This window comes from Vanessa cardui, chromosome 1 (assembly GCF_905220365.1).
Source record: "Vanessa cardui chromosome 1, ilVanCard2.1, whole genome shotgun sequence".
Lineage (NCBI taxonomy): Eukaryota > Metazoa > Arthropoda > Insecta > Lepidoptera > Nymphalidae > Vanessa > Vanessa cardui.
This window is the reverse complement of record NC_061123.1, coordinates 7996341-8009514: the sequence shown is the minus strand read 5'-3', so window position 1 is coordinate 8009514 and position 13174 is coordinate 7996341. Positions and strand designations below refer to the sequence as shown.

The 13174-nt window shown below is 35.9% G+C and overlaps 1 protein-coding gene across 1 annotated transcript; it reads left to right on the top strand.

Moving 5' to 3' along the window:
* The first annotated feature begins 1314 nt into the window (after positions 1-1314).
* LOC124532534 (DNA-directed RNA polymerase II subunit RPB1) lies at positions 1315-10209 on the top strand. Its single transcript, XM_047107483.1, has 7 exons — positions 1315-1456; positions 1741-2010; positions 2090-2396; positions 3868-4159; positions 4240-7667; positions 7816-8007; positions 8099-10209. Exons 1-7 carry the CDS (start codon positions 1376-1378, stop codon positions 9205-9207), a joined length of 5679 nt encoding a protein of 1892 aa, XP_046963439.1. The 5' UTR covers positions 1315-1375; the 3' UTR covers positions 9208-10209.
* Positions 10210-13174: the final 2965 nt, after the last annotated feature.

Sequence of the window (13174 nt, the reverse complement as noted above, 5' to 3'; positions counted from 1 at the left end):
TTTTTCGCATTGTCAAATAGCCTATTCTGGTATTGTTGCATAATTTTATAGGTATTAAATCCCTCAGTGACATTATTGGCACGACAATTTTCTTCCTTAAAAAATGACCTTAAGGCTAACCTATACGAAATTAACTATTTCAACCCATAGGGGTAGAATATCCATAAACGCTTGAATACTATATGTATTCATTTCTAACCAGTATCCAAAATTTCTGTTACATGTTTCTAACTTCAAAAATAGCGGACTCCCATACTAATTACTAACTATCAACCCTTATTTCATCCTTTAGGGATAGAGTATCCGAAAACGCTGAAATAGGTATCGACACATTTTTTATTAATATTCCAAAAATAAAGTTTCATCTCTAACTTAATAAAATGACGGACTACAATACAAACTTTAAACCCTTATTTGACCCCTTTAGGGTTAGAATATCCTTAAACGCAGAAATAGATATCGATATTTTTTAATCAGTATTCCAAAAATAAAATTTCAAGATACTAACTTAAGAAATGCCGGACTTCCATACAACTGTTTAACCCCTATTTCACCCTCTTAGGGGTAGAATTTCCAAAATTCCTTTCTCAGTAGGTGCCTACTCAATATCCATCCTACTCACAAAATTTGAGTTGAGTAGGGCCCTAACTTCAACGGTTTACGCTCGGCGATGATGAATCAGTCAGTCAGGACTTGTTATTTATAAACATATAATATAGATCAATACAACAAAATCAAGCAAGGTTAACGTTCCAGCGACGTGGTGCAACTTAGTTTAAGCCACTGAAACAATTGCATTTATGTTACCGAATACTATTGCATGCATTTTACTATTTTTGAATGAAACATTTTTGTATTATATTAATGAATTATAATTATCAACATAGTTTGTTAATTTAAATATTCTGTATATGTAATTAAAAAAAATATAATTTAAAACTGATTTATTGTCAAAATGCAGTAAGCTGAAAGTAAAGAATAAAGATGAATAAACAATATTGACTTTGAATCGATATGATATCACTAATCGAAGTTTCAAAAAATCTGTTAATATTATAAAAATACAACCACAAGATAAGTAACGACAAATAAAAATCTTTGATATTATATTGAATAATGTCATTAGATTCATTATCGATTCGATATCGATATCGATTTTAAAATGTCGTGTAAAGAAGTGCTTCATATTTTTTGTTCGACCGATAAAGCAACCATGAACATATCAAAAGCCATAAACAAAAAGAAAATTATCTTTGGCAGTAGCTTACTCAAGTGTGTATATACTCTGTGGTTTAACTTGTCGTTGAACACAAAACTAAAATTTAGTTAAAATGCTGCGATTGTCAAACGTTGTCATTATCATTAGTCGTCCAAAATGGCGACCACGAACGATTCTAAGGCGCCTTTGCGCCAAGTTAAAAGAGTACAATTTGGTATATTATCCCCAGATGAGATCGTAAGTTTAATTTGTAACATGTTTATGTATGAATATCAAACTAAAATATGTGGAAACGAAGTATGATTAAAATATGTTGTGCAAGTGTGCATTTTTGATGACTGCGTTGTGTTTTTCTGGTTGTGTTACTTTCAAAAATGCTGTCGAAATAACCATAACTCTTTTTATTTTTAAATATATTTTACAAACGATATAGTGATTTAGTAAACTAAATAAAGTATTTTTCTATCCTCAAAATTTGACTCCATAATTGTGTTACATTGCATTATGATGTTCTGTTATAGCGACGGATGTCAGTCACAGAGGGAGGCATTCGCTTTCCAGAAACTATGGAAGGTGGAAGGCCTAAGCTTGGTGGGCTCATGGATCCTCGACAAGGGGTAATTGACAGAAGTTCCAGGTGTCAGACCTGTGCAGGAAATATGACAGAATGTCCAGGACACTTTGGACACATAGATTTAGCAAAACCAGTTTTTCACATTGGTTTTATAACAAAAACAATTAAAGTTTTAAGATGTGTTTGTTTTTATTGTTCAAAGCTGCTAGTCAGTCCGGTAATTATCAGTTTAGTTTATCTAAATATATGTTTGATATGTAATAATTATTACACCATATATTAATTTTATATTACAGACAAATCCAAAGATAAAGGAAGTAGTCATGAAATCAAAAGGACAGCCACGTAAAAGATTGACATATGTGTATGATTTATGCAAAGGAAAAAACATATGTGAGGGTGGGGAGGATATGGATATTGGAAAAGAAGGAGAAGAAGGTAAAAGGGGCTCGGGTCATGGAGGTTGTGGACACTATCAGCCATCTATTAGACGACAAGGTTTAGACCTGACTGCCGAGTGGAAACATGCTAATGAAGATACACAAGATAAGAAAATAATTATAACAGCTGAAAGAGTTTATGAAATATTGAAACATATTACAGGTATTTGAACAGTTTTGATCAGTATATATAATAAACATATTTTTGATGAGGAATGATATTCTGAAAAAGAAGATAAAGGATCACAATGTTATCATTTAAATGTAATTTTGGATTTATTTTCAACATTAATGATATGTTAATTATCAGTGTGTATCCATTATGTTCGAGAAATCTTATAAATTATCACAGTGTATCTATTATTGTACATGATAGTAATATAATTATATAGAAGAGGTAAGTTTTGTTTGTAAATTGTATTTTTAAATTAATGTTGTTAGTAAATATAAATATATAATAACATTTCAAGATGCCACTATTTTATATTACAAATAAAAGGAGTTAAAACAACTTTCAAATTCAGTTTTTTAGAAGGCCATCAAATAGGCTTCAATAGCTTAAAACAAACCTGTCACGTAATTGATGTACTGAAAATCTTAACCTCACAGATATTATTATTAAGTTATTATTATTATTTAGGTGGAACAGAAAATTAAAATTGTATGTGAAACAATGATTGTAAGCATAGCAGGAATGTGTATGCTGATCACTCAAACTTAATGTTGTCTTAAATTTTCGCGATTATTACACATTTAAATAAAACTAGTTATAACGGATTTTAATCGCGTATATTAATTAAATATTAATTAAACACGGGTAGACCAGTGACCACGAACGCTGTAAAGTGCTAGAAACGTCGGGATGTCCAAAATAATTAATATACGCGATTAAAATCCGTTATAACTAGTTTTATTTAAACACTCAAACTTAAGTTTGTGTTTAATTATCATTGATTTTTAGGTCTATTATATGTTGCTTATATATTAGTATACTAAAAAAATATATTTACTGTATTATTATTTGGAATTTTTTATATATTAATGCTAACGAATAACACAAACTAAAGTAATAAACAATTGTATTTCAAAAATATAATGTTAATAATATTAAGACTTTACATTTAGTATACACTTTATATTTAGTATAGCTGATTTTCAAATAAGATTCGACAATCAAAGCTCTAAAATTTTTACTAATACTCATTAACCTGCCAGGTATAAACCTACCTACATGATAAATTAAAAATAAAGGAAAATGTACAAGCATAATTACAACTAACATGCAGCTGGATGTCATATATATATATAGTTGGCACAAGATAAAAAGAAACTGTGCTTAAAAATAATATTGTAATATCTGGTTTAAAAATACCCTAAGAAAAAAAATACATTACATGGTTTTCTTCCTAGAGACTTCCTAGAGATATTTCCTTATAATAATTTAATATTTTCCATTAATTAACAAAATTTTCAGGTATAATTTATACTCTTAAGCTATATTTGAAAACTAATACACTTGCATATTGAGAAGTAGACTAACCTTAATCATTCATATTTAGCAAGTATCAATGATTAAGATTTAGAATAAAAATAAAGCAGTGTCGATAATGTTGTCATACCTTTCATTGTTTCAGATGAGGAGTCATTTATCTTGGGTATGGACCCTAAGTTTGCCCGTCCTGACTGGATGATTGTAACAGTTCTTCCTGTTCCACCATTAGCTGTAAGACCGGCTGTTGTTATGTTTGGTTCTGCAAAAAACCAGGATGATTTGACCCACAAACTTGCTGATATCATCAAAGCAAACAATGAGTTAATGAGAAATGAACAATCAGGGGCAGCTGCTCATGTTCTTACAGATAATATAAGAATGTTACAATTTCATGTGGCGACATTTGTAGATAATGACATGCCTGGAATGCCAAAGTAAGTAAACATTGTGTAGTGAAGATTGTGTTCCACTAAAAAGATATTTTGGTATTTAACTTTATATATTCTTCTTTCAGAGCTATGCAAAAGTCAGGGAAACCACTTAAAGCAATTAAAGCTCGTTTAAAAGGTAAAGAAGGAAGGATTAGAGGAAATCTCATGGGAAAGCGTGTCGACTTTTCTGCCAGGACTGTCATCACACCTGATCCTAATTTGCGTATTGATCAAGTAGGAGTTCCAAGATCTATTGCGCAAAATTTAACATTCCCAGAATTAGTGACACCTTTCAATATAGATAGGATGCAAGAATTAGTTAGACGTGGTAATGCTCAATATCCAGGAGCTAAATACATAGTGCGGGATAATGGAGAAAGAATAGATTTACGATTCCACCCTAAACCCTCAGATTTACATTTACAATATGGATATAAAGTAGAACGTCATTTGAGAGATGATGATTTGGTTATTTTTAATCGGCAACCAACTTTACACAAGATGAGTATGATGGGTCACAGGGTTAAGGTATTGCCATGGTCAACATTTCGGATGAATTTGAGTTGCACTTCCCCATACAATGCTGATTTTGATGGAGATGAAATGAATTTACATGTCCCACAGTCTATGGAAACTCGTGCAGAGGTAGAGAATATACATATAACTCCACGGCAGATTATCACTCCACAAGCAAACAAACCTGTTATGGGTATTGTACAAGATACATTGACAGCTGTAAGAAAAATGACTAAAAGAGATGTGTTTTTGACTAAAGAACAAGTTATGAATCTACTTATGTTCTTGCCAACTTGGGATGGTAAAATACCACAACCATGTATTTTAAAACCACAACCACTTTGGACTGGAAAGCAAATATTTACACTGATTATTCCTGGAAATGTAAATATGGTTAGAACTCATTCCACACATCCAGATGAAGAAGATGATGGACCATACAATTGGATTTCTCCAGGAGATACAAAAGTTGTAGTGGAACACGGGGAGTTGCTGAAGGGTATTCTATGTAAAAAATCATTGGGTGCCTCAGCAGGTTCCTTGCTTCATATTTGTATGTTAGAACTGGGCCATGAAACTGCTGGACGTTTTTATGGAAATATTCAAACTGTGATTAATAACTGGCTCCTATTGGAAGGTCACTCCATTGGTATTGGTGATACTATTGCTGATCCGCAAACATACCAAGAAATTCAGCGTGCTATAGTCAAAGCTAAAGATGATGTAATAGAGGTTATTCAAAAGGCACATAACATGGAGCTAGAGCCAACACCTGGTAACACACTTAGGCAAACATTCGAGAACCAAGTAAATCGTATCCTTAACGACGCTCGTGACAAAACTGGAGGTTCTGCTAAGAAATCTCTAACAGAATACAACAATCTCAAGGCTATGGTGGTTGCAGGTTCCAAAGGATCGAATATTAATATTTCTCAGGTTATTGCTTGTGTCGGTCAACAAAACGTAGAGGGAAAGCGTATTCCATTTGGTTTCCGTAAAAGAACATTGCCTCATTTCATTAAAGACGATTATGGTCCTGAATCAAGAGGTTTTGTAGAAAATTCGTATCTTGCCGGTTTGACGCCTTCAGAATTCTATTTCCATGCTATGGGTGGTCGTGAAGGTCTTATTGATACGGCTGTAAAAACAGCCGAGACAGGATATATTCAGCGACGTCTAATAAAGGCTATGGAGTCTGTCATGGTTCATTATGATGGCACAGTCCGTAACTCCGTTGGACAGTTGATTCAGTTGAGATATGGTGAAGATGGATTAGCAGGAGAAACAGTAGAATTCCAAAATCTACCAACAGTGAAACTTTCTAATAAAGCATTTGAAAAGAAATTTAAATTTGATCCAACAAATGAAAGATATTTGAAGAGAATTTTCAATGAAGATATAATTAAAGAATTAACTGAATCAGGTTATGTTATCGGTGATCTTGAAAGTGAGTGGGAGCAGTTGTGTAAAGATAGAGAAGTACTTCGTCAAATTTTCCCCAGTGGAGAATCTAAAGTTGTACTGCCTTGCAATTTCAAGAGAATGATTTGGAATGTACAAAAAATTTTCCATATTAATAAAAGATTGCAAACTGATTTGAGTCCAATTAAAGTTATACAAGGTGTTAAGGATCTGTTAAATAAATGTGTTATAGTAGCTGGCGATGATCGATTGTCTAAACAAGCCAATGAAAATGCAACTTTACTTTTCCAATGTTTAGTCAGATCTACACTTTGTACAAAGTTTGTTTCTGAAGATTATAGACTGTCCACCGAAGCATTTGAATGGTTAATAGGAGAAATAGAAACACGTTTCCAACAGGCCCAAGTTAACCCGGGTGAAATGGTTGGTGCTTTAGCTGCTCAATCACTCGGGGAGCCTGCTACTCAGATGACATTGAATACTTTCCACTTTGCTGGTGTGTCATCTAAAAACGTAACTCTTGGTGTCCCTCGTCTAAAAGAAATTATAAATATTTCAAAGAAACCAAAAGCACCGTCTCTAACTGTCTTTCTTACTGGAGGTGCAGCAAGAGATGCTGAAAAAGCTAAAAATGTGTTATGTCGATTGGAACATACTACTTTACGAAAAGTTACTGCAAATACGGCTATTTATTACGATCCCGATCCACAAAATACAGTTATTGCTGAAGATCAAGAATTCGTTAATGTCTATTATGAAATGCCCGACTTTGACCCAACAAAGATTTCTCCATGGTTGTTACGTATTGAATTAGACCGTAAAAGAATGACAGATAAGAAATTGACTATGGAACAAATTGCAGAAAAAATTAATGCAGGTTTTGGAGATGATTTAAATTGCATCTTCAATGACGATAATGCTGAGAAACTAGTATTACGTATTAGAATTATGAATAATGAGGAAAGCAAATTTCAAGACAATGATGAAGAAACTGTTGACAAAATGGAAGATGATATGTTCCTCAGATGTATTGAAGCTAACATGTTATCTGATATGACTTTGCAAGGTATAGAAGCTATAGCAAAAGTGTACATGCACTTACCACAAACAGAAGCCAAAAAACGTATTATCATTACTGATCAAGGTGAATTCAAAGCTATTGCAGAGTGGTTGTTAGAAACTGATGGTACTTCATTAATGAAAGTACTTTCTGAACGAGACGTAGATCCAATAAGAACATTCAGTAACGACATATGCGAGATATTCCAAGTGCTAGGTATTGAAGCTGTGCGTAAGTCTGTTGAAAAGGAAATGAATGCTGTATTACAGTTCTACGGCTTGTACGTGAACTACCGTCACCTTGCTTTACTTTGTGACGTCATGACTGCTAAAGGTCACCTTATGGCCATCACTCGACACGGAATCAATAGGCAAGACACCGGAGCTCTCATGAGATGCTCATTCGAAGAAACGGTAGATGTATTACTTGACGCCGCAAGTCACGCTGAGGTTGATCCAATGAGGGGTGTATCTGAGAACATAATTATGGGTCAGCTACCCAGGATGGGAACTGGTAAGCATGATAATTTACTATGTTTTTTATTATATCTAAACTCATTTATTTCACTTACACAAAAGATCTTTTTAACATTTTATTTTGTATAAACCTGGCGAGGATGTGATTGATTTATTGAAAGATATTAATTAAATATTTTTTTTAGGCTGTTTCGACTTATTACTTGATGCTGAAAAATGCAAACATGGAATGGAAATGGGAGGTCTCGGTGTAGGCATGGGCGTTGGAGTTGGAATATACTTCGGAGTTGGAACTCCATCTATGACTCCGTTAATGACACCATGGTCTAATCAAAATACTCCTGGATATGGTGCATCAGTTTGGTCCCCTGGTCAAGGTATTTTTTTCGTACAATACTGAAAATAAAATTAGTAAGTTTTATCGATTCATAAGTAGTTTAATCTAATTTTTATTCTAATTGTTTACAGTTGGCAGCAGTATGACTCCTGGACCATCCTTTTCGCCGTCAGGCGCATCGGACGCTTCTGGATTGTCACCGGCTTACAGTAGTTCATGGTCACCACAACCCGGTTCACCTGGTTCTCCAGGCGCTCCCTTGTCTCCTTACGCTTCACCCGCAGGAGCATCACCGTCATATTCACCAACAAGCCCAGTCTATGCGGCTCCCTCACCGAGCCTTACTTCTATTTCCCCTCATTATTCACCTACAGGGCCATCTTATTCTCCAACATCTCCAAATTATTCACCAACATCTATTTATTCTCCAACTTCTCCAAGTTATTCTCCGACTTCGCCAGGATATTCTCCTACATCCCCGTCGTATTCTCCGACATCGCCCAGTTATTCGCCAACTTCCCCAAGCTATTCTCCGACCAGCCCTGCATACTCACCAACATCTCCAAGTTATTCAGCCACTTCTCCTAGTTATTCGCCTACAAGTCCAACTTATTCGCCAACCAGCCCCTCATATTCACCAACAAGTGCGGTATACTCTCCAACGTCTCCGGGATATTGTTCATCGCCCAATTATTCTCCGACATCTTTAGTTTTCAGTCCAGGCTCTCATAGTTATTCTCCGTCGTCACCAAATTATACAGCAACACCTGCTCAGTACTCACCTACAAGTCCTTCTTATTCGCAAACATCAGCTTATTCCCCAGCCTCACAGAGTTACTCGCCGTCAACACTCAAGTACTCTCCTTCTCCAAACTATTCACCTACCTCGCCATCGTTGGCGGGAAGTCCCAGCAGTCCGCAATATTTACCCAAAAGTCCACAGTACTCACCTTCGAGTACAGCATATTCTCCTTCATCGCCCCAACATCCTGGAAGTACACAATATTCACCTTCCTCATCGAACTATTCGCCGTCTTCACCAAATTACTCCTCCACATCACCAGGCTACTCGCCTTCTTCTACTAAATATTCTCCAACATCACCGACATATACGTCAACATCTACAAATTATTCACCCACGTCACTAGCATATTCGCCATCTTCGGCTGGCCCATCATACTCACCCACAACACCTAACTACTCCGCAACATCACCCACACATGATGATGATGATGATTAAAGGAATACAAAGATAGTTTTAATATAAGTTTAGAATGTAAGATACATTAAATGTAAAAAAAATATTTTTATAATTAAGTAAATGTTTGTTTGTGGAAAGGATTTACATAATATTAGTTAACATTTTTTCCACATTTTCTTTTGAACATTACCATTGTTATACTGACCAATTTATTTTCGCTATTTGCTTGTATTACATAAATTTTGTAATAATATAAGACACGAATGGCAAGTAAGTGTATAACGTGCTAATAGATAAAGTATTTATAAATTGGCTGAGGGTACTTATGTTAACATTTTATTTCTAATTTATTTATTACTGATTAAGCATACTGTTTTAATTACTTAATTGTAATATGAAATACTTATTGGCGTTAAAAGTTTCGAAGTAAATAAAATAATCATTATCAAATCAAAATATTAAAGAGATCTTATAATCTCCTTGTATAAAATGCTGCTATAAACATTTGCAATCGGTGTCCTCCGACATTTATAAATCTTTATTTTATTGGTTATTGGTTCCAGATATATGATTAATATTTAAAAGAAATTGTATGATCTTTGACTTTTAAACTGAGTAAATTTTTCAGTTTTAGTAATTAAATGTGATTATTAGAAATGAGACTATATTTTGTATTAAGTGTACCATAAGTCCTTCGTATGATTGGATTCTTACCAATCGTTTTAAATCTATAGTAATACACGAAATAAATATGATTCTAAATAAATAATTTATTTTCTTTTAAAACTGATTAAAAAATATAATGTTAAGTAAAAGTAAAAAAATATGAAGTTTCAAAAAGTATAAATGTTTGTAGTCTTAACATAATTATGACTACATACTAAATATTCTTATGGAAAAATAGTTACATAAAATTCTTACATAAGGAAAACTCGTGATTACGTGAAGAAATCCTTGTTTGATACTTTATTAAGATTAAATCTTTATAATGTAAGTAAATTTAAGGAATTCTATGTTTTTAATTATAAAAGTAAAACCCAATTGTTTCACAATTTATTACATTAACATAAAGCAGGTGTACTTTAAATCATAGTTCATTAAGTATTTTTCTTCAAATTAATAGTGGATTATTTGATATAATTATAAAATCGTGTTTCATGAATAGGTAAGTAAAGTGAAGCATTTAATACCAATCGCTCAAAAAAAAAAAAAAAACAATAAAATATAAATAAATGTAGGATTTACGTTGCTCTAAAATTAAAATACAAACTATGTTTAAATATTCTTTTAATATATCAATAAAAACATAAAACACTCAATAGCGAGTTTTATTTTTTCATTTTCGTGATCTGTTGAATATTGATTTACGCTGCTATGATGCTTTTTTAAAGTCAATGACTATGTGTGAAAATGGATTACTACTTTGTGACATTTCACGATATTGCCAATGCAATATAAAATTAAAATCCATAATATAATAAAAGTTTTCTGGTAAATAAGTACCTAGCTGACAACGTTGTGAAAATCTCCAGTGTGTCGGACAGGGTTGCGTAATAAAGCTCACCGAGAGGTACAGCCTCAACGCACCGACCTCGACACACTCCGACGATGAAGTGGAAGAATTTTTCGATGACATATTGAGGGCCTTCCACTTCACCACGAAAACCCACTACAACGCTCTCATGGGGGACTTTAAAGACACGCTAAAGTGGGAGTACATAATTGCAGCGAATCGGTAGTAAGACCCCCATGGATTTGGAAGCAGGAATCATAGGGGACAAATGCTTGTCAACTTCCTCGAACGGGAAGGGCTCTTCTCGATGAATTCCTTCTTCAAGAAGCAGCCGCAAAGGAAGTGGACGTGGCAAAGCCCCGTCACTATGATAAAAAATAAGATCGACTTCATAATGACGAACAAGAGGCACATATTCAGAGTCGTCTCAGTGAAAAACAGGTTCAATACCAGTAGTGATCACCGACTTCACCGAGGCTCTCTGAATATCAATTTTAAGGCCGAGCGCGTCCGTCTGATGAAGTCCACGTTCCGCCCAAATCTGCTCCAAACCATTGCAGGATCTGAAACATTCCAGTCAATCCACGAAAACCGATACGCTGCCGTGGAAACTACAATAGACGTAAACCAGAACCTTGAAAATGTAGTTCGAATTCTCAGGGAAGAAGGCACGAGATGTTGTGGCATGCAGCGTAAGGGCAGGATGTCCAAACTATCGGAAGAGACTTAGGGCTCATTAAAAAACGACGTGAAAACTCACCTGTCACTTCGTCAGAGAAACTGCAATTATACCAAGAGATCAGCAGGCACGTACGGTGTTACTTCGGTGCTCCAATACTCTTGCAATTGAAAGAGCGATTGAGCAGAATCGGGGGTCTAAGGTGTTCGTACAATATCTTGGAAGGAGCCACCTGGCGAAGTTGATCACAGCAAGGGAAGAAGTCGTTTCTTACAAGCCGGCAGTACTTTCGGAAGTTGAGGACTTCTACGGCCGCATTATACGCATCGCATACATCTCTGACCTGATCCCGAAAATGAGGATCTTAGAGCTACATTAACACGCCATTTCTCCGAAGACCTGCCTAAAGTCAGTATTGGCGAAATAGAGATTGCTCTTAAACAGCTTAAAAATGGAAAAGCCCCTGGAGAGGATAGCGTTACCACAGAGTTATTAAAAGTAGGAGGTAAACCGTTATTCAGGGAACTCCAGAAGCTTTTTAACTCTGTCCTCTTCGAAGGGAGAATTCCAGAGGCGTGGAGTAGGAGTGTGGTCGTCCTGTTCTTCAAAAAGGGAGACAAAACCTTGCTGAAGAACTGTCGTTCCATATTCCTACTGAGCCACGTCTATAAGCTGTTTTCAAGAGCTCAACCCCCGGAACAGGTAGGGTTTCGGACCGGATACGGCAGTTTATACAGAAGTCCCAAGAGTATAAACGGTCCCTGTGTCTAGCATTCGTGGACTATGAGAAGGTCTTTGACTCGGTTGAAATCTGGGTAAGTGAAGTGTTGGCAAGTTGATTGGCGACACACCCAACTGATGAGATGTCTCTATGAAACTGCCACCATGTCCGTCCGAGTACAGAATCAGCAAACAAATCCCATACCATTGCATCGAGGAGTGAGACGAGGGGACGTTATTTTCCCCAAATTGTTCACTAATGCAATGGAGGATATGTTCAAGACGCTGAACTGGAAAGGACGTGGCATCAACATCAATGGCGAATACATCTCTCACTTGAGATTCGCAGACGACATCGTGGCAGAAACGCTGCAGGACCTACAACAAATGCTGAACGAGCTGTCTGATTCTTGTATGAGTATCGGCCTACGGATGAATTTGGATAAAACCAAGGTAATGTTCAATGAACATGTTTCATGAACACCGGAACCGACTGCGGTACACGGCACCGTCCTCGAAGTTGTTCAAAAATATATCTACCTCGGGCAGACTTTGCGATTAGGTAGAAACAACATTGAGGATGAGGTGAATAGAAGAATTCAGCTGGGATGGGCAGCGTTTGGGAAGTTACGTCGAATCTTTACATCGTCAATCCCACAGTGAGACGAAAGTCTTTAACCAGTGCGTCCTACCCGTCATGACATACGGAGCCGAAACGTGGATACTCACGACAAGGCTGGTCCACCAGTTTAAAGTCGCTCAGCGTGCTATGGAAAGGGCTATGCTCGGCGTTTCTCTGAGGGATCGCATCAGAAATGAGGTAATCCGTCAAAGAACAAAAGTCATCGACATAGCTAGGATTAGTAAGCTGAAGTGGCAGTGGGCTGGTCATATTTGTTGTTGTCAACCGTTGGAGAAAACGTGTTCTAGAGTGGAGACCGCGTCTCGGCAAACGTAGTGTAAGACGTCCTCAGGCACGATGGAGTGACGATATACGCAAGGCGGCAGGCAGGAGCTGGATGCGAGTAGCCAGAGAAAGACCACAGTGGCGTGCACTTGGAGAGGCCTATGTCCAGCAGTGGACAAAAAATGGC